Source organism: Saimiri boliviensis, chromosome 12 (assembly GCF_048565385.1).
Source record: "Saimiri boliviensis isolate mSaiBol1 chromosome 12, mSaiBol1.pri, whole genome shotgun sequence".
NCBI lineage: Eukaryota > Metazoa > Chordata > Mammalia > Primates > Cebidae > Saimiri > Saimiri boliviensis.
Genome location: NC_133460.1, coordinates 51,276,396 through 51,298,589, shown reverse-complemented (window position 1 = coordinate 51,298,589; position 22,194 = coordinate 51,276,396). Strand labels below are relative to the sequence as shown.

General features: G+C 42.6%; 1 protein-coding gene across 5 annotated transcripts in view; it reads left to right on the top strand.

Annotated features, from left to right (window-relative positions):
- Window positions 1-21,496, top strand: part of ASCC1 (activating signal cointegrator 1 complex subunit 1) — a 141,882-nt gene extending 120,386 nt beyond the window's left edge. Inside the window, exons 9-10 of one of the 5 annotated variants that reach the window (XM_074382365.1) lie at window positions 12,838-12,996; window positions 15,104-21,496. In XM_074382365.1, coding sequence (XP_074238466.1) covers window positions 12,838-12,954 — 117 coding nt within the window. In that variant the 3' untranslated portion in view covers window positions 12,955-12,996; window positions 15,104-21,496. The other 4 variants (XM_039477869.2, XM_039477868.2, XM_074382369.1 and 1 more) reach the window with 4 other exon arrangements.
- The last annotated feature ends 698 nt before the right edge of the window (window positions 21,497-22,194 follow it).

Genomic DNA, 22,194 nt, shown 5'->3' with positions numbered 1-22,194 from the left:
TGCGGAGATTAGGTGGAGATTACGTATAGGTTCTCCATCTGTGTCAGCGTAGCCTCTTTTCTCCTCCACCTCCTACCCCCACTCATATTTTTTTCTTTCTGCTTTTCAAAATTGAAAGACTGCAGAGAGGGGAAGTCCCTTGGCGTTTTGAATATTGAGGTGCTCAGCAGAACTGCCTGGCATCCTGTTTGGATATAGTAGTTTTAATTCACTCTCTAATAGGGTCATTTGGCCTTACCAGCAGTCTTCAACTTGATAATCCTTACATCAGCAGTGAGCCTCAGGCCAGATTGCCAGAGTGCATCCCTGAGTGATTATTTGAAGGAAGTTTTCAAGCCTTGCCTCCCTGGCTCTGTTTGCCTTTTGCCCGCACATTCTTAGGTCAGGCTGATGCTCATCTGAGCATTCCTCTTGTTCACTGCAGCAAGACAGACAGGGGATTTGAGAGCAGGAAAAGTGAGGGAAGTTCCTGTTCCCATTCTGTGCAAGGAATGCCATCTCAGTCAGTGGAGAGGAGACTTGGGCTCTGGGGACACACAAGCCTTTTGGTACTGTTTTAGTGGAGATAAAAGCAGGAGTGGCATGCTGATGGGTTGAAAAATCACAGCTGTTCTACTGACTTAACAGCCTTATTGCTGCTCCCCTCACAGAGGCCACGATGTTGATACGAATTGCTCCTCCCACAGTCTGCCCTTGACCTTGCTCCTTGGATCTGAGGTGCCCCAGGCCTTCTGGAAGTGCATTATGTCCTCTCTTTTATTGGCTATTATTAGCTACTATAATGTTATTGGCTCTCACACCACTGATTATTGCAGTCTGATGTTTCAGATTAAAAGTGGCATCTTGGGCAGAGTTAAGCCTGTATTTGGATATGACTCTAGGATAGTCACTACCTGCCAGCCTCATTGTCTTTTATGCTGAAGTAGATGTTCCTATTTGGTCTTTAAGAATATTACAGCCCTATGAGACCAGATAATGACTGCAGAGCCTGTAAGCTGTCAGAGTAACTGATAAATCTCCTTTTTTCTTTTAAGGCTACTCTGCTTTTTGGTTCCTATAGTGATGCATTGGAGATTATAGTCAGTGAGCAACAATAATAAACAGAGCTCAAAATTTCATCTTACAATTTATCTAACTGTAACTGCAGAATGTCCTTGTAAAGGATCATCCCTGTTTAAAGATGGAGAAACTGGGCGAGGGAGTGGGTTATAATCATTGATAGTGTCAACCAGCAATAATGGAAAGGATCAGAACCTAGGTTTTTTTGTTTTTAGTTTTTTTGGTTTTTCGTTTTTTGAGATGAAGTGTCACTCTTGTCCCCCAGGCTGGAGTGCAGTGGCACAATCTCGCCTCACTGCAATTTACACTTCCCAGGTTCAAGCCATTATTCTGCCTCAGCCTCCTGAGGAACTGGAATTACAGGCACCTACCACTGTGCCTGACTAAGTTTTGCATTGTTAGTAGAGACGGGGTTTCATCATGTTGGCCAGGCTTGTCTCGAACTTCTGACCTCAGGTGATTGGCCCTCGTCGGCCACCCAAAGGGCTGGGATTACAGATGTGAGTGACCACGCTCAGCCAGAACCCAGTTTTTAAAAGTTTGTTCAAGTGAAAAGCTGGGAATGGCCATTCGGGAAACAGGGACTTCAGATAAATGAGGTCAATGCTTAAAGTTAAAAGTTAAGATCCTGCTAATATAGGTAGAAAACAAATTTAGTAGGATTATAACATTTTCTATACAAGATTGGTTTATGAGTTATAATTTAGTAAATTACAGTTTGTTTTCTTTTCTGTACTGCTTGTTTTCACTTCCTTTTCAACTAAGAGTGTAGGACTTAGCGTGGTGGCTCATGCCTGTAATCCAAAGGTGGGAGGATCATTGAGCCCAAGAGTTTGAGACCAGCCTGGGCAACATGGAAAAACCCTGTCTCTACAAAAAATGCAAAAATTAGCCAGGCCTGGTGGCATGCACCTGTAGTCTCAGCTACTCAGGAGGCTGAGGTGAGGGGATTGCTTGTGCCTGGGAGGTGGAGGTTGCAGTGAGCCGTGATCATGCCACTGCACTCCAGACTGGCTGGCAGAGTAAGACCTTGTTTCAAAAAAAAAAAAAGAGTATATATTTAACATTCCATGCTAGATGATGTGATGGTCATTAAGTCTTTGTATGAGAAAGGTAAGAGGGAAGTTTAATCTATAATGAAGATAAACAGTTAAAAGGGAAGAGATCTTCTCCGGCATCCTTTATTCATTTACAACAATCTACTAAACAATGTAGGTGAGGAAAAAGGCTAATCTATAATTAGAAAAACAACGGTTACTGCTGCCTAGGTTACAGCTACATGTTTACGTGACTCAGGTCCCATAATCACATTCCCTTAAGCCTCATAATATTTTAAGGTTCCAACAGCTTAGATTTTGAATTACTTTTTTTCACAATAGGAAATACATTAAAGTCTAGTCAGCCCCAAGAAACTTTTTGTCCCCTCTCTTCAGTAGAAAAAAAATTTCTATTTTTTGTTCCTAAGTGAAAGTATGTGTGTCTGTGTGAAGAGGAACATGGCTTACCTTAGGGTAAACAGGCTCAATTACATTCTTTTGTGATGATATTTAGAAAGAATCCACTTGGGCACAGCCCATATGAATATTTTTTAAGTAGATGGAAGGTTTTGTTTGACCCGGGATGTGGTGATCTTCATTTCCTTCTTGCCTCTTCCTACCTCCCACATTTGCTCTCCTCAGAAGTAACCTCACAGGTGGCTCAGAAGACAAATGCATAGTATTTGGCAGAAGCTCAGAACCTTTTTTTTTTTTTTTAGGTTTGAGAAATTTTAATAAATATAACTTTGAAACAAAATTTATTTTGGGGGGGTGGGATCTCATTTGTAAATTTAATTCTTTTTGATGGATTAACTCCCAATAAAGTGATCTTAATTCTAAGTGAGATTAGTAGCATGACATACAAAGAACTTTGATTTTTTTTCAAAATCTATTATAGTTTTAGTCTGGTATTTATATCTTTCTGTTTGCTACCTGAAGTCATGCTAGTCCTATACCTAGACGTCTCTTTCATGAGGAATGCATCTGAAATATACCATTATTTGATTTTGTTGTTTTGCAGTTGGGATCTTCCAGGGGCTGTGATGATAGCTTTCTACATCATTTGCTTCTCATTCTTCACTGTCTGGTTGTATCTGCATAGCCTAAGGATGGAGCTACTTCCTGCTTGGCATTCTTTGGCACATATTTGTTATTGGCATTGAGAGACACGTACACACTGCCTTGTGGCCGTGGCCTTCTGCTGGCCTATACCCTGGGCCTCATACCAGGAACTCTTAAATTTATCTCACAGTATTAGTGGTTCTAGCTTGTCCCTGTTTCTTATATTCTAAATGGGGATAATAATGCTCATCTCTGGTTAATATCATAGCAGTTTTTTGGAGTTAATGAATTGGGCTTTGTAAGACACTTTTAGATCCTTAGATGAAAGATATTATTTAACCACAGCAAGGCTTCATACTGGGAGTGCCTTCCCAAAGAGCTCAAAGTGCTTGTCAGCCTGTCTTCTGTTCATCCTCATACCATCCCTGGTAGGGAGGTAGGTGGTTAAGCATTATTATTAAGTACAAAATAGTGTTATTGCTGTTACTTTTATCTATAAATGGGATAGTTGTGAAAAAAAGAAATTGGTAAAACAGACTAAGGAAGAAAAATACTGGGAAAACCTCAAAGTAGCATGCATTTGCTATTCCTATTCACTCTTGAGTTTCAAAAGCCTGATTGCCAAACGTGAGAACAATAGCATCCTCTCTTAAAGAGAAATATGACCTAGTGCATCCTTCTAAATGCTTGAATTAATTGAACCCCCTATACTTACACTTTCAGTTGCACCAGATTATATTCTAAGGGTTGGTTTATCTCGTATATGTCAAGAATGACTATAAATAGAATAAGACTTGAATATTTTGAATTTTCATTTTTGACTTCAAAACCAAATTTCCTCTTTTATTCAAGTAGTATTGAGACAGCAAATAGTTTACCGAGGCCTTCAGCACAAGAAGTAGATTTCCTTAAAAGAGGGATCTTGGAAGAGAGTTAACCACAGCTTTGTTTAAGATTGAAGAAAAACAGTGAGCCTCATTTGGAAAGCCAAGTGAGCTGGGTTGCAGACTGGCCATTCATTCGATTTTGTAGCCTGAGGTCACAGATATGAGAAGAGAAGGCCCCTCTCCACCTTCCCTGGGACCTCTGTTTGAGATTGCTGGTCTCCTTTTTGCAGTCTTGTTGCATTTCAAGTTATTTCTGGTCTTCGATGACTGTGTCACAGGGCAGTGGGGAAGGAGTAGAAAGTTTGAAATGAATGCAAGGAAAAATGACCACAGTGAGCCCTTAAATCTTGCTGTTTGTTTTCTTTCATTGTATACCACAACATTACCAGAAATCAATAATTCCTTCTATGTTCTCTGTAGGAAAGAAACATGTACAAACTAAAGATGATAGGCTTCATAGATCATGTGAGCAGGGGACAACAGGATGGTTGGATTTTATCTTGCCATTCTTTGTCAAGGAAGCCTTGATTTTTACCAAAAACCTTTCATCAAAGGTCCATATTTCTCTTTTTACTTAGTGATAGGAAAAGCTTAATTTTCTAAAGATATTATTGATACAGGATTTTTCTTTTTCTTTCTTTCTTTCTTTTTTTTTTTTCTTTTCTTTTTTTTTTTTTTTTGATACAGAGTTTCGCTCTTATTACCCAGGCTGGAGTGCAATGGCACGATCTTGGCTCACTGCAACCTCCGCCTCCTGGGTTCAAGCAATTCTCCGGCCTCAGCCTCCCGAGTAGCTGGGACTACAGGTGCACGCCACCATGCCCAGCTAATTTTTGTATTTTTAGTAGAGATGGGGTTTCACCATGTTGAGCAGGATGATCTCGATCTCTTGACTTTGTGATCTACCCGCCTCGGCCTCCCAGAGTGCTGGGATTATAGGTGTGAGCCACCATGCCTGGCCCAGGATTTTTCTTTTTCTTTTTTTTTTTTTTAAAACAGTGTCAGTCTGTCACCAGGTGCCAGGCTGGAGTGCAGTGGCGTGATCTTGGCTCACTGCAACCTCTGCCTCCCAGGTTCAAGCAATTCTCCTGCCTCAGCCTTCTGAGTAGCTGGGACTGCAGGTGTATGTCACCATGCCCAGCTAATTTTTGTCTCTTGACCTTGTGATCCGCCCACCTCAGCCTCCCAAAGTGCTGGAATAAGAGGCATGAGCCACTGCGCCCGGCCGCAGGATTTTTCTTGATCCTTTCATCAAGACAGGGTTTTGTGATAAGGGTACCCCATTTATTTGGCCTGTGGTGCTCAACCCTTGTGAGAGGGAGCACATGAGTAAGGGAGTATGGGATCTGGCTGACCATTTTGGGAGCCAGCAGAAGCAGGCTCCATGTGGGGCCTGTGGCAGTGCCCATGTGAGGGTGCTTGCAACCCCCAAAGCCCTAAGGGTGTGTTAGAATGCTCTCTTAGTCCTGCTATCCATGGACGGCAGTGTGCTGTCAGCTCAGTGGTACCCTTGCCTTGTCATGGGGGCTGGTTGCCCTCTGCCAGTGAGGGCTAAGGGCCAGTGTGACAGCCTTTTCTGGGTGCCCAAACCCAGTGGGTCCCAAGCTCTTGTCCAGCATCCAAGAAGAATGAAGTTGCCCCGACACTTGAAGGATGGTGAAGGTGGAGAATTGTATCAAGTGATGGAAATGGCTCTCAGCAGACATAGAAGCTGAAAAGGGGACAAGGGGACGAGATGGGCAGGTATCTTCCCCCAGAGTCTGCCTGTCTCTGACCGGCTCTTCCCTGAAGTCAAGCCGTGTCTTCAAAGTTAAGCCATCTCTCCTCCGGAGTCCAGCCATCTCTCTGAAGTCACGTCACCTCTGTCCAGTCAAACTTCTCTCCCTCCACCAACTGAATCTGGGGTTTTTAAGGCACAGGATGGGGGCGAGGTGGGCTGTAGCTGGTTTTGGAAAAGGCAACATTCGATTGGTAAAAAAACGTTATTTATAAAGAACCAATTAGGAGAGAATGGGCAAATAGGGATAGAAGTTCTCACTTTGGTCTGCAGGCTTCAGACTTTTCAGCGTGATGGTGGGGTTTTGCTGAGGTCCTGCCCCTGTCTGCCTAGGATTTTTCTGCCCCCTGTCTCTATCATTATGAGTACTTGACAGAGGATAGCAGCTGTGTGTCTAACAGTTTTCAAATGTCAAACTTATTTAGGTTTTAATATATTTTTTTAATTTTTTTGAGACAGGGTCTCACTGTGTTACTCAGGCTGGAGTGCAGTGGCACAATCTTGGCTCACTGCAACCCCTGTACCACCCTACCAGCTCAAGTGATCCTCCCACCACAGATGTACACCATCACACCTGGCCAATTTTTTTTTATTTTTTTTATTTTTTATTTATAGAGACTGGGTTTTGCCATGTTGCCCAAGCTGGTCTTGAACACCTGGGCTAAGGTGATCATCCTGTCTCTGCCCTGCAAAGTACTGGAATTACAGGTATGAGTCACTGTGCCCGGCCTGGTTTTAAATTTTCTTAAATCATCCAAGTTATTTACTAGTGATATCACAGCGATTGGCAGTTTTAATCCTATTTTCATTCTTCATTAAGTATTTGTAGTTTTGTGTACTGTTCGTTGTTATGTTCCTTTATAGCAGGTTTTAAAAAATACTGACTTCCATAACAACAGGGCTCTACATGTGTGCGTGTCAGAGAAAAATATTTTCAGAAAGAAAATGGTTTAGGTTTCAAAATCCCCAAGGGAATTGTTATAAAACAGCAGTGAGGAGAAAAAACATGATTCAGATGTCTTAACTAGATTGTTTTCAATTTAAATTTTTCCTGTTAGGTCTATTATTTTCTAAACAATAGAACACTCTGCTCTTTGAGTTTAGTTTAGGTTCAAAAGAACAACCAAGTTTCTATTTTTTAAACTTGTAGTTTAAGCTTTTTCTTTTCCCATTCAAGTACCAAATTAAATGTAGCCTCTTAGTTGACTTTTGCTTATTTTCATCCAGAATTCAATTAAAATTCTTCCAGCTGAGCTAGAGCCATCGGATTCTTAAGTCACGTCCAGGAAAAACCGTGGCAGTGAATATAGGAATAGCACGTGAAAGAACATGTTCATTTCAGTCTTCGGGAATTGTCTGGGTCAGCGTTTCTCACTGTGGCTATTTAATGGGGCTGTGTTTCAAGGGGAGCCACCCACAGTAAGGGGCAATAGAGTACAGGAATCAAAGGGCTCAGACTCTAGAGTGAGGCTGCCTGGGTGTGAATCTCAATTTATTTTACCTGTACTTTGTAGGAGAGGAAAGATTTCTCCTCTCACCTATCACTAGGTTCATAGTTGAGGCCCCTGTAACAAAATCAGATTAAAAAGAGAAAAGCATACACAGTTACTTAATAGAAGCTTTACATGCCACCACGCCCGGCTAATTTTTGTATTGTTAGTAGCTACAAGGTTTCATCACGTTGGCCAGCCTGGTCTCGAACTCCTGACCTCAAGTGATCCATCCATCCAAAGTGCTAGGATTACAGGTGTGAGTCACTGCGCCCGGCTGATCTTTTAATATCTTAACTATTGGCATTAGGTAACTTTGTTTTTAAAATCTCCTGTTATGATAAATGTGGATTCATAAAAATTAAGTGACATAGTAAATACCATCATAAGCAAAGTCAAAAGACAAGTGACAAACTGGAGGAAATACGTGTATTTGCAACTTGTAACATAGACAAAATGGGTTCATTTCCCTAATATAAAAAGAACTACAACTCAATAAATGAAGTGACACTTGGAAAGCCTTTTATAGTGATCTGTTTCCTCTTAACTGTGCTACAGATGTCTCTAATGCATACTCTGAGTCTTCCAGGAAAATCCTAGATTGGAGAAGGGCTTGGGACACAGAGTCAGTGTGATGTAGCCGTGAGTGTGTAAGCATACCTGAACTTGTCATCGTTCTCCCTGTGAAATAGCTCCCTCTCAGAAATGTCCTGTTACTATCAGTGGCAGCCTCATACACACCCGTTTGACCCATCATCACTGATTTTTCCTATCTCCTTCTCATCCAGAAAGTCACCAGGGTGTTTCTATGTTCCTTTTTTTTTTTTTTTTAATTTTTATTTTAGGTTTGGGGGTACACATGAAGGTTTGTTACATAGGTAAACATGTGCCACAGAGGTTTGTTGTGCATATTATGACATCACCCAGGTATTAAGCCCAGTACCGAGTAGTTATCTTTTCTGCTTCTCTCCCTCCTCCCACCCTCCACTCACAAGTAGACCCCAGTGTCTGTTGTTTCCTTCTTTGTGTTCATAAATTCTTGTCATTTAGCTCTGGTCTGTGTTTCATTCATAGTTTCATTCATGGCTTCATTCATTCATTCACATCTGCTCCAGTCCTTCCAAGCTCACAGCCTGTTTGTAATTTAGACACTCAGCATCACCCTCATGACTGAACTACTACCATGGTCTCCTTTCTTTTCTTTCTCTTGTTCCCTTCACCAGTCAGCACAACACATCACACCCAGGTTAATCTCCCTAAAATGTGATTTTCATCTTGGGCCACCACCCTACTCTAAAGCCTTCGGTGGTTCCTCACCGTGTAGGATGAAGTCTAACTTGTGAATTTGACCCTCAGGTCCCCTAGACACCCTTAATCTGATTCTCCTTCCTCTGTCTGTTTCGCTGCTTCACTCTAGGAACCTTCTAGACATCTAAATTGTTAGCCTGACCCAGCCCACCATGCCTATTTCTGCCTGCATGCTGCCCTCTCTCTTCTGTGTAATGCCCCATACTTGTCAAGGCCCAGCTCTGGTCTAGTCCAGGTTGCTTTCCTAGGTCCCCAACCCTCAGCATCCTTTGTTTCCTTACCTTGTGCTATGTTGATTGATGGCCTGTACCTCTCATCTCACACACTTAACCTTTACTGTCTATATTGTTTTAGGTAAACTTTTTTCATTAAAGTAGAACATACATACAGAAAGGTACACAGATCACAGAGCAAAGGACTCAGTGACTTTTCATAAAGTGGACACACCCCGGTCATCAGCATTTCCCTCCTCTGATAGGCACTCCCCCTAATGAGACGGTAAGCACTTGGGAGTCAGAACTACTTCATGTGCCTCTTTTGCATGAAAATGCATAATGTCAGGTGCACAACAATATTCCAGATCAGGAATGAAGCTAAGAAAGAGATCTAGGTTTTCACAAATAAGAAACATGTAGAAAGGTCCTCTGCCCACTTGATTTGAGGTAATATAATTTGGTAAGTCCTGTTTAGAAATTCCTATAAATTGGACCTTGAAATCCGGTCTAGACAAGTGCATATCATAGTTTTCTCTTTCCAGACTTGGGGTATTGGGGATGTACACAGACAGCTACAGCATTAGTTTTCATTGTAATTTTGTCCAACAGATATTTATCAATCAGATGCAGTCTACTAGATAATGTTACAGTGCATGGTAGGATCCAGCTTCTTCCTCTGTAGAGTTTATATTTTAGTGAGTCACTAGAAATAATTGATAGAACTAAAAGAAAGACTTAGAAATAAAGATACATTGGCAGGACACAGTGTCTCATGCTATAATCCCAGCACTTAGGGAGGCCAAGACAGGAGGATCACTTGAACCCAGGAGTTCAAGACCAGCTTGGGCTACATAGTGAGACTCTGTCTCTATTAAGAAAATAAATGAAAAGGAAAAAAAACAAAGAATAAAGATACAACAGACCAGGCATGGTGGCTCATGCCTGTAATCTCAGCCCTTTGAGAGGCTAAGGCAGGTGAATAACTTGAGGTCAGGAGTTTGAGACCAGCCTGGCCAATTTGGTGAAACCCATCTCTACTGAAAAATACAAAAGTTATCTGGATGTGGTGGCATATGCCTGTAATCCCAGCTACTTGGGAGACTGAGGGAGGATAATCACTTGAACCAGGGAGGCGGAGATTGTGGTGACCTGAGATCACACCACTGCACTCCAGCCTGGGTGACAGAGTTCTTCTCAAAATAAAAAATTAAAAAAAACAACAACTAAGCAGTAAGATAACTGAAAAATTGCTAGCAAATTATCTGTTACTAAATCATTGTAAACATACAGAGGGGACGAGAACAGAGGTAGGAAGGGCGACATGAAGATTGGCACTGGTACTGGCACTAGGGATGTCTGGATGAGAAATCCATTTGTTGTGACATTATCAAAAGGTATGAAAGAACATGGTGACTTACAAAGGTAAAATAAACACAAGGGTAGTGATGGCAGAGAGATATTTAAAAACATCATAAGAAATACCATATGGAAATACCATATTGCTATGGAAATACTAATTTTCCATAGCACTTTACAAGGGACTTTTTATTTTTTTAAACCCTCCACAGTGAGCACACGAAGTACTTGTACTTGCTCTTTTTTGTTGTTGTTGTTTGTTTTTTTGAGACAGAATTTTGCTCTTGTTGCCCAGGCTGGAGTACAGTGGTGTGATCTCGGCTCACCACAATCTCTGCCTCCTGGGTTCAAGTGTTTCTTCTGCCTCAGCCTCCTGAGTAGCAGGGATTACAAGCATGCGCCACCACACCTGGCTAATCTTGTATTTTCAGTAGAGACCAACATATCTCTCCATGTTGGTCAGGCTGGTCTCAAACTCCCAACCTCAGATAATCACCCGCCTCAGCCTCCCAAAGTGCTGGGATTTCAGCCATGAGCCACTGTGCCCAGCCTTGTACTTGTTCTTACGAGGTCTTTGCCCATTATGATCTTTAGCCCTGGTGGTAGTTGTTACAGTGGGCATTGTTTTCTACCCATGGTCACACAGCTTACTGATCCAGGCATACATTTAGAATCCAGCACTCTTTCCACAGCCTGCTCTTGCCTTAGTGGATGTGAGAATTTATGTTTAGTTATCTCTCTCAATTTTTCTGTTACCTCATTGCAGTCACATCCTAGCTAACTTCATGATTGCTACATTTGCTCTTTCCTTAAACCTGGAGCAGGAGAATATCCCTGGCAGATCACGCTGTCCATAGGCCATTTGCATAAGGCAAAGTGAAGTCATGGGTAGGTCACTTGCAGCTCCTCACTGTGGCCTCCCCACTACTTGAAAACACGGGCACAAAGAGAAGAAGGTAGAGTATCCACAGGCTGCCAATCCTTAAAAAGTAACTTGTTGAAAGAATTATGAGTTTCCTTTTTAGTTTTCTTTTATATTGTCTTTTATTGCCTCCTTGGTTATAGCTTTTCTATACCTGGAAGGCTTCAGTTTGCAGAGCTATAAATCTGTCAGTCTTAGTGACGTGTCTTTCACTTCAAATTAATGTTCAGCAAAGGGATTAGCAGATAACCATTTCAGGCTGAATTTCTTTACATAAAAGGGTGGATATGGTTTGAGCAGGCTGCCAAAGCCAGGAAGAGAAGTTAATTGTGTAAATCAATGCAGGCAGGAGCTGATCACCTTTCTGAAACACAAGACAATGCAGCACACAACCTCTAAATAGATCTTTGGGGTCAAGTTGATGTCATGTTGAAGAATCAATATTTACTGGGCTTTATAAAGTTAGCCTTTAATGAACCCTCAGGCATTTTGCTAGGCCATTAATTGCAGGAAGAGGAAAAGCAATGGTGGCCAAAGTCCATGTGTGTGGAGGTTGTATAAAAATAAGTGAAAAGACAGTCACTTGCCTATGTGCAAAGGCCCACTCAAGCATCCTGGGTACGTGTATCACAGGGCTTTATTGGGGCCAGGCATGGTGGCTCATGCCTGTAATCTCTGTGCTTCGGGAGGCTGAGACGGGAGGGTTGCTTGAGTTCAGGAGTTGAGATTGCAGTGAGTTATGATTGCCCTATGGCGATCCAGGGCACTCCAGCCTGGGCAACAGAGTGAGAAACCCTATCTCTAAAAAACAAAGGCTTTTTGGGATTGTACTGACATTTTAAGAGCAGTTCCTACATCCTAACAGAAGAAGGTACACTCTTTATTCTTTTGGCACTTCTTATTCAGGCAGTATAGCTGCATTTTCCTGGGATGAATTCTGATGTCATTTTGGGTTCTGCCTTATAAATGTGGTAGTCACAAAGTTCAGTCCCTCTTGGAGTATGTATGGTTCATCCCTCCCTCTGACACACTGGAAACCTTTTATAAAGTGCAGGATCATAGTAAAAGGTATTTATTTTAGGTTGCTGGCTTGAATCCACGTTTAATAAAGGTATTTGATAAGTAATTACTTGCACTTGTTCCGTTGGCGAGTAGAAGTGCCCCTCGGGTTGTTCTGTGCGTGTGGATGTTCTGTGCCCCTCAGTGGCTTGTCTGAATCACTTGTGAGTCAGGAGCCTTATCTTCTATTTATTTTAGTCAGCACTCCTAACAAATGGTGTTGATTAGGTAGAGGCGTATGTTACGTCAAATTTAACCCTGGTGCAACAAAACCAGGATCCCTGCACGGTCAATAACTGGAAGTCAGAAGCAGCCTGGTCAGGCTGTGTGAGTCAGCGTTTGGCCGCGGGGTTTTTGCTACAAGTTCTTGGTCATATCTGCTCAAGAGATAAATTTTGGATTTGACTTTACAGAACCTCTTTCTCTGGTGCATTTGTCAGAGGAGACTTTAGAATTAATCAGAGAGGAGAGCTGGCTGTTCTGTTCTCACTCCCACCCCAATCCCTCCTCTCCTGGATCATTATTCAGAGTAAACACTGAAAAGAAAAAGCATGAGACATTTGTTGGGATTGTTGTGGTTTGGTGTTTTTACAAGAGAATCTGATGTTTAATATTTTCATCTATACTTTAAACGTTCATTCTGGGTTTTTATTCTTCCTTTTCAGTTGTTTGAGAACTTCCACTTTGGTTCCCTGAAGCTGAATTCAATTCATATCTCTCAGAGGTTCACAGTAGACAGCTTTGGAAACTACGCTTCCTGTGGACAAATTGACTTCTCCTGAGGTGGATCTTGGAAAGCACTAGAAACTGAACGTCCTCACCAGGTGCTGAAGAAAAGTGGCTTCGTTTTAATTGCCACGCAGGGATGTGGACATTTGGATGGTGACTTTCCTGGGTGGTTCTCCATGGATTCACCATCGCCTCTAATGGTGTCTACAGCCATCAAACTACCAGCCAAGATGGTGGTGGGCACAAGGAGGCCTTGTGCCTGTAACCCTTAGTGTATTCTTTCTGGTTGTCTTCCTTTTAATTTCTAAATTCTGGTAAAATACTCATAAAACTTACTGTCTTTACCATTTTAAGTGCACAGTTCAATCACGTTAACTGTTAATACATTCATAATGCTGTGCAGCCGTCACTGCCATCCGTCTCCACAGGCTTCTCAGCTTGCACAATGGAAACTGTGCCCATTAAACAGCGGTTCCCACTCTGCCTGTCCCCCTGCAGCCACCATTCTACTTTCTGTCTCTGTGGTTTTGAGTATTCTCAGTATTCCATATAAGTGGAATCATAGTTGCTTGTCTTTTTGTGACTGGCTTATTTCACTTAGCATAATGTCCTCAAGGTTCATCCATGTCATGTCAGGTGACGGAATTTCCTTCTTGTACTATACATACAATCAAATGTTCAGTTACATGTGTATACCACACTGTTTCTCCATCAGTGAACACTTAGCTTGCTTCCTCTGGACTGCTGGGAGAAGTGCTATTACAGACACGGGTGTGCAAATATCTCTTTGAGACTCTGCCTTTAATTCCTTTACTACCCAGAATTTTATCTTTAACGAAATAACTATTAAAGGTTTTTGCCTTTCACTTTGCTTGGTTTATCATTTTCCTACCAAAGTTTGTCATTTTTTTTTTTTTTTTTTGAGACAGAGTCTCGCTTTGTTGCCCAGGCTGGAGTGCAGTGGTGTGATCTTGGCTTACTGCAACCTCCACCTCCCAGGTTCAAGCAATTCTCCTACCTCAGCCTCCCGAGTAGAGGTGCCTGCCACCATGCCTGGCTAATCTTTGTATTTTTAGTAGAGATGGGGTTTCACCACATTGGCCAGGCCGGTCTCGAACTCCTGACCTTGTGATCCGCACGCCTTGGCCTCCCAAAGTGTTGGAATTAGAGGTGTGAGCCACTGCACCCCAGCCAAGGTTGTCCTCTTAATATTTGTTGGATTCCTGTTCCTTCACCCATCCCCACCTTCGCCTTCCCATGCCCCTGATAGAGTTGCAGTATTATAGCTCTTTTCTGTTTACTTTTCAAGGCAGCAGCAAAACAAACTGATGTTATCGGCAGGACTGCAGAGTTCCCTGAAGAATGTCAGCCCCAGGAGGCACTCGCTCCTTCCTCACCAGGGACTGCAGAGGGAGTGGGTATTCCCAGCAGTTGCATCCATCCTTCCAGGGGGAATGCTGGGGAGCCTGAGCCTCCCACTCCTCCCTCCTCACAGTCTCCCTCCCTCCTCACATTCTTCCTCCTTCATGTCCTCTCCTTCCTTATTCTTATCTTTGATTCCTTCTTTCTTTCTATTCTTTAAGTCTCCTTCTGAACTTTAAGTCGCTACATTGTGAGGACGGTCTAACACTGGGATTTATTATTGGGACTGCCCAAATCACTTGTGAATAAATGAATGTTTAAAGTAACGGTTTTCCTGTTAGTATGATCACATGGTTTCAATTTGACCCCCTTCCTGTGTTGGGATACAATGTTGCCCGCACTTATTCACCAGCATAATGGAATCATTCATGGAGGACTTCCATACTAGCACCTGCAGGGATGATTTTTTTTTTCCCAGAAGGCCTTTTTTTTCTACTAGATAGTCATTTTCTATATAAACTGAGATTTTACCTCACCTCATATTTACCTCGCCTCATATTGTTAGATGGCACTTGGGAATGTGCTCCAGGGATAGTGCTGAATTGTGAAGCCGACTGTGGAGTTTACGCCTCATCTCATCTTGGTGTGCCTGCACTCTCTCATTGGTTTCTTTCTGACAAGCCACTGGGCAACCTCAGCCAGGAAGTAAATGTCACTTCTTTTGGGGGTGTCTGAGACTTACGACTTATGTTTGTAGGAGTTTTTTTTAAGTTTTGTCTTTGGAAAATTTAGCTCTATATATTGAATAGTAATTTTTTTTTTTTTTTTTTTTTGATACAGGGTCTCTGTCGCCCTCTCTGGAGTGCAGTGGTACAGTCACAGCTCACTGCAGCCTTGACCTCCTGTGCTCAAGCTGTCCTCTCATCTCAGCCTACCGAGCAGCTGGGACTACAGGTGGGCACCACCATGCCTGGCTACTTTAAAAAAAAATTTTTTTTTTTGTAGGGATGGGATTTCACTGTGTTGCCCAGGCTGGTCTCAAACTCCTGGGCTCAAGCCATCCTCCCACCTTGGCCTCCCAAAGTGTTAGGATTACAGGTGTGAGCCACCACACAGGGCCCAAATACCAAATTGTAAATAGAATTGGAAATTGTGTTATTGAGAACTTAGTGATTACTCTTCCCTAAGACTTGTTAAGTAATTCTTCTCACGTCATTTGCCTTTTTCCCTCTCATTCTCTCACAAGTTGTATAGTGGGGTTTTCCAGTCTCCGTGACGTGACAGCATCATCACTCTGGTGGTTAATAATGTGCACTTATGTATTTTTGAGTTTTCTAAAGTTTTGTAAATTGGTAGGTATTGGTAGAATTGGAACTTTTTTAAATTAAAAAATTTTTTAATTTTTCCTTTTTTTCACATGCTGTGGTAGGCAGAGATAAAATGTTCTTTCGGCTGGGCACAGTAGCTCACATCAGTAATACCAGCACTTTGGGAGGTTGAGTTAGGTGGATCACATGGTCAGGAGTTCAAGATCAGCCTGGCCAACATGGTGAAACCCCGTCTCTACTAAAAATACAAAAAAAAAAAAAAAAAAAAATTAGCTGGGTATGGTAGCACGTGTCTGTAATCCCAGCTACTTGGGAGGCTGAGGCAGGAGAATTGCTTGAACCGGGACCCAGGAGGTGGAGGTTGCAGTGAGCTGAGATTGCACCACTGCACTCCAGCCTGAGCCACAAAGCGAGGCTCCGTCTCAAAAAAAAAAAAAAAAAAAAAAAAAAAAAAAAAAAAAAATTCATGAAGTCTGTATTCCACTTTTGGGGACAGCGTAGCTCTTAGGAAATAGTTTTCATTGCTGTTGTGGAAGAGGGAGTAACAGATAGTTTTGATGTGAACTTTCACAAGAAAGCAAAATGATAGAGAGCAACAACATTAAAAGGGTTAGAGCTAGGGTTAGACAAGAATTTTTCTAGATTCAGACTTCCTCTCACCAAATGATAATGGGGTAAATGTTGGAGGATTTGCTGTTGCTGTGCTTACAATCAGACCTTCCTTCATGTTACCATTTTGTAATTCATTTTACACTGAAATAGTTCTTTGTACCTAACACTGCTCCAGCCAGCTTTTGAGGCACTGACTTCACCCTCAATTCCTCTAAGAGGAAGAGGGAAGAAAATCTCTCACTTGCTATTTCACAGAATTTGTGAATTGTTATACATGGAACTTTGTTATGGAGAGTAATTTTTACTTTAGACACATTATAAATGTTACTTATGATTATTTTTAAAGCAAGCTCTAGATTTTCCTAAACTGAGTATTGAGTAGAATCCAGCATTGTAATGATTCAGATTTGGTTCTGGTTTGCCCTTGCACTGTGCTGGAGCTCACTGTCCCTGAGCTCGGGAACCCAGCAGCACTAGAGGTGTACTGAGTTGAGTCAGTGGAGCACCTGTCAGCTTCCATCTCGATACCACAAGAAGCATGAATGTTCAAGCCCATGCTGCTAGAAGTGAGGAAAGTGGCTGCTGTTATGGTTTTTATTAAAAGCTTTTTTTTTTTTTTTTTTTTTTTTTTTTTGGTAAAATGCCCTTTAAACAAAGACAAGTTAACTTTGTGAAAAATCATCAAGCTTATACTTTGTGCTTTTGTCAGTGTGTGTTATACTTCAATTCAAATGGGAGGCTGAAACCAGAGGTTCGCTTGAAGCCAGGAGTTCAAGACCAGCATGGGCAAACTAGCAAGACCCCGTCTCTATAAAAAATGAATAAATAATAAATGAAAATAAATGTTAGCATCCAGAGATAATTACTCCCTATACATTTAAATATATATCAAATGTGAGAAGTTAAGAAATTTTTCATAAGTAACAGCTAATAGTAGTGGAGTGTTCACATTTGTCATTTATTTTTACATCAATCTTTTCAACAGCCCTTTAAGTAGATAATATTATCCTCATTTTTCAAACTGAGGCTTAACAAGGTGAAGAAATATTTCTTTATTTATTTTTTATTTTTTTGAGACGGAGTTTCGCTCTTGTTACCCAGGCTGGGGTACAGTGGCGCGATCTCGGCTCACTGCAACCTCCGCCTCCTGGGTTCAGGCAATTCTCCTGCCTCAGCCTCCCGAGTAGCTGGGGATTACAGGCACGCACCACCATGCCCAGCTAGTTTTTTTTTGTATTTTTAGTAGAGACGGGGTTTCACCGTGTTGACCAGGATGGTCTCGATCTCTTGACCTCGTGATCCACCCGCCTCTGCCTCCCAAAGTGCTGGGATTACAGGCTTGAGCCACCATGCCCAGCAAGAAATATTTCTTAAAATTGGGGGCAGTGGCTCACACCTGTAATCCTAGGGCTTTGGGGAGGCAAGAGGATCACTTAAGCCCAGGAGTTCAACACCAGCCTGGGCAACATGGTAACACCCTGTCTCTACAAAAGAAAATTAGCCAGGCATGGTGGCATGCAACTCTATTCCCAGCTACTTCAGAGGCTGAGGTGGGATCAGCTGAGCCCAGGAGGGCAAGGCTGCAGTGAGCCATGCTCACATCACTGCACTCCGGCCTAGGTGATAGTGAGTGAGACCCTGTCTCAAAAAAAAAGAAAAAAATTGCGTTAAGTCATAAAGCTTATACCAGCAGCTCTCAGTGTGGTCTTTGGACTTCCAGGAGTCCCCAGGAACCTTTTAGGGGATGTCTACGAGGAGGTCCAAACTGTTTTCATACAAATACTAAGGTGCTATGTGCCTTTTTAACTCATTCTCTCATGAGTGGTCAGTGGAGTGTTCCAGAGGCTCTGTGACGTGGTGACATCACCCTGATGGTTAGTGGAATGTGTTGAGTGTGTACGTCTGTGTTCTAGAATATTGTAAATTTGTAGGTTTAGGGTATAAATATATGTGTTTTCAGAGATTAACTCAGTTTGCTGTGAGTGCTTCTACTGTGCTCTTACTAGCTGTTTTCATTCATACCTGCTGCTGCGGCTGAGTCATGACCACCCAAAATCTACATGTTGAATCTCTAACTCCTAGAACCTCAGAATGTGACTGTTTATTTGGGGATTGGGCTTTTAGTGGGGTGATTAGGTTAAAATGAGGCTGTTAGGGTCAGCCCTAATCCAGTCTGTCTGGTGTCTTTACAAGAAGAGCGAATTTGGACACACAAAGAGACACCAGACTAGTGCATGCACAGAGGAAAGACTGAGGACACAGCAGGAAGGTAGCCATCCTGCAAGCCGAGAAGCCAGGGCTCCGGAGAAACCAAACCTGCCAACAGCTCGATCTCAAACCCCAAGACTCCAGAACTCTGAGAAAATAATTGTCTGTTGTTGAAGCCACCCAGTCCGTGGTACTTTGTTACGGCAGCCTCGGTGACAGATACACTTGCTGTAATGCAGAAGCTTATGTGAGACTCTACCCGTCTTCTTCTGAGCCAGACACTAAAGAGATTTGTAAAAATGTAAAACAGTGCCACTCTCTTACTAACCGGGGGAGGAGTAGAGACAGTTGTTTTTCATAAACTATTCTGTTAAATATGAAATGGGTACATTCTTACTTAAAAATTTTTAAATTCTTAGTTTGATTTTCAAATACAGTAAATATCTATATATGTATGTGTATATGTAAATGTCTAACTAAAATAAACAAAAGTTCTTTGGGGTCCTCAGTAATTTTTTTAGTGTTAAGGGCTCCAGATTCCAGATAGTTTGAGAATAGCCACATTATACTGCACTTCCAAATGGGATCCCATTACATATGATCTTGTATAATGAGCTTTTCTCACCCAGCAATACATAGTGGATCACATTGGTTTTTAATAGGTACATCGTTATTTTTAATGTCTGCACACTAGTCTGTTATAGGTATGTTTTATCCTTTAGCTAGGTAGTTCCTGGCTAATGGACATTGAGCTGGTTTCCAGGTTGGACTATTATGAACAATTCTGGATTCAGTCTTTATGCATTTATCTTTTTGTGCTTGTAGGGTCATCTAGAAATGGAATTAAATGGGTTTTAAGATGTATTCCATTTGGGTTTCTTACTAGAAAACTAAGGTTTCTCTTTCTCCGTTTTATAATTGCTAAATATTAAGTGCAAACAGAAAAATGTGTAAAATATATGTACCACTTAACACATATACCTAGAGGCTCCTCATGTTTGGGGCCATTGTTTTGAAAGGCTGACCTGCCAGTAATTCTTTCAAAAATTAGGAAAACCAGGCTGGGTGTGGTGGCTCACGCCTGTAATCCCAGCACTTTGGGAGGCCGAGGCAGGCAGATCACCTGAAGTCAGGAGTTTGAGACCAGCTTGGCCAACATGGTGAATCCCCATCTCTGCTAAAAATACAAACATTAGCTGGACGTGGTGGCGGGCGCCTGTAATCCCAGGTACTCGGGAGGCTGGGGCAGGAGAATCGCTTGAACTTGGGAGGCAGAGGTTTCAGTGAGCCGAGTTCATGCCACTGTACTCCAGCATGGGTGACAGAGCAAGACTCTGTCTAAAAAAAAAAAAAAAAAAGGAAAACTTTTTCTTTTTATTCTTGTTTTGTTTTCTTTTGAGAGTCTCACTCCGTTTCTCCAGCTGGAGTGCAGTGGCACGGTCCTAGTTCAGTGCAGCCTTGAACTCCCAGGCTCAAGCATCCTCTTCGCATTAGCCTCTGAGTGGCTGGAACCACAGGCACAGGCAACCTGGCTAATTTTTTTTCATTTTGTATAAAGATAGGGTCTTGCTATGTTGCCTGAGCTGGTCTGGAACTCCTAGGCTCAAGCCATCCTCCTGCCTCTTGGCCTCTTAAAGTGCTGAAATTACAGGTGTGAGTCAGCACACCTGGCTCTTTTTTTCCCCTCTTTTTAAACTAAAACTATTGGCCATTTCCTACAACTTTTATACCAGTCATCTGGAAATTTGGGGTCTTCTTCCTAAATGGCATTACTATTGGCTTAACTAATGGGACTGAACTGTTGTTGATTAGCTTTCGACACAGGACTAGCATTGACCCAGCCTGAAGGTGCTACAGAAAGGCAAATCCCACTGGAGAAGCTACCTGGAACTGTGGGAGCCATTTTAACCCTCAGAGTCTGGAGACAGCTATTGTCATATTGATGGACATCTGGACAGCACCTTTCTAAACTCTTTATTCAGCAACTTTGGTAACTCTAGAAGCCCCTAAGATGTAACAGGAATGGGAGAGCTATGGTATCTGGTACCTTTCTCCTCAGTGCCTTAGAGATACATAGTTAGCTTTGCTAAAAACAAAAACCCACAAACAATAAACCTAGGATTGTAGGATTGAGATGGTGGAAAAGATGGCAAATTTTGGTAAATCTTCAGAACTCCGGGACACCATAGCCTTCTCTTCCCAATCAGAGGCAAGACTAACTTTTAAGAAAATGCCCATTATGCCCAGATACTGAGTATGTAATTTTGCTTTTGTTTTACAGCAGTTTTAATGGTGGTATTATCATTAATTTTAGAGAGAAAATAGGTAATTGCTCAAGCATCCAGCCGGTAAATGGGATTCTGTCCCCCAGTCTCCACGACAGTAAGCCGTGCTCTCTCACTGTACAGCGCCAGGACACACCCAGGAAGAAGGCTTTATTACTGTGAGATGAAGATGCCAGTGGCCAGGACCTCACTGCAGCACCACCACTGAATCCAACAGCAAAGGGAACAAGAAAACACGGAAAGGGAGCTATTGTTTTCTGTTTTCCCAGCAGGACTCCAGCCTCAGCCACTGAGGCATTCAGAGTCGCCAGACAGGCCGGATTCAGGGTGACGAGGAACCTTGTCAGATGTGTTTTTTCCTACTGATTAAGATCATATTTTTAAGATAATTGCCTTTTAAATTTTTATTGTTTGAGATCACAGCAGCTAAGTTTTTTGTTTGTTTGTTTTTTAATAAAAACACAATCTAGGGCTTGGGTCCCAAAAGTTCACTACACTTTGTCTCATCAGATGACCTGTTTCCTCTTTAATGTATTTGAAATGTAAACCTCTCCGCATTTATGCTGTGATCCTGGGACTCTGGCCAGCCTCCAGCCTTACCCACTGTCATGTCAGCATTTAAATCTACAGGCAATAAGAAGGGTCACAATTTTAACAAAATCAGAAACACCTCAAACAAAACCAGCACTCCCCCCGCCCCACACATGCACACCCCTTCACAGCTTCCCCAGTGGCTTATTCAAACTAACTTGAAGTCAAAAAGCTGTATGTAAATATTGCCTTTTTCAAATTTGCAGCCTCCAAGGCAGATGAAACGGTCAGACGCTTGCCTTTTAGGGTTGTCCTAGGAAGAGCTAACAAAAGGGGTGACAACCCCTAAACAGCTGCTTGGGGAGGAGGACATCTGCCTCTATTTCACCAGCCACTCAGTGCTGAGGCCTTGCCTTGTGAAACGTGGAGCCGCCGGGGAGCAATGGTGCTGAGCAGCCAGTTGTTATACGGCTTTTGTCTTAACGAAGCCACCCATTATGGTAAAGCTATAACTCGCAGGAAGCCAGCTGTCAGGGCTGTGGCGCAGGCCTCTCTGGGTGGGAGGCAAGGGGAGAAAAGCAGTGTCTGGCCAAATTCCCTTTCCGACACCTGAGCCTGCCTGGCTTTGTAACCGGAGAGTTTTGCGCCCTCTTCCCCATCCCATCTTCCCTGGGGAGATCCTGGGGCCCTTCGTGCTCTCCATCCTTGGAGGGAGCTCAGGGACATCTCGAGATTCTGATTTCCTGGTCCGCAACTCCCTGTGTGCCACGCTGGGCTGGGCCCCGCTGCGGCTGGCTGGCGTTTGGCGCTCTCATCCAGCGAGCGCTTCGCTTTGAAATCTACCCACACTCACTCTCTCTCTCTCTCTCTCTCTCTCTTTTTTTTTAAACCAGGTATGATGATGTCAAACGTGATGCTGATGCTACAGTTACAGCCCCTGCTGGCGCAGCCTCTCTGATTCTCTCTC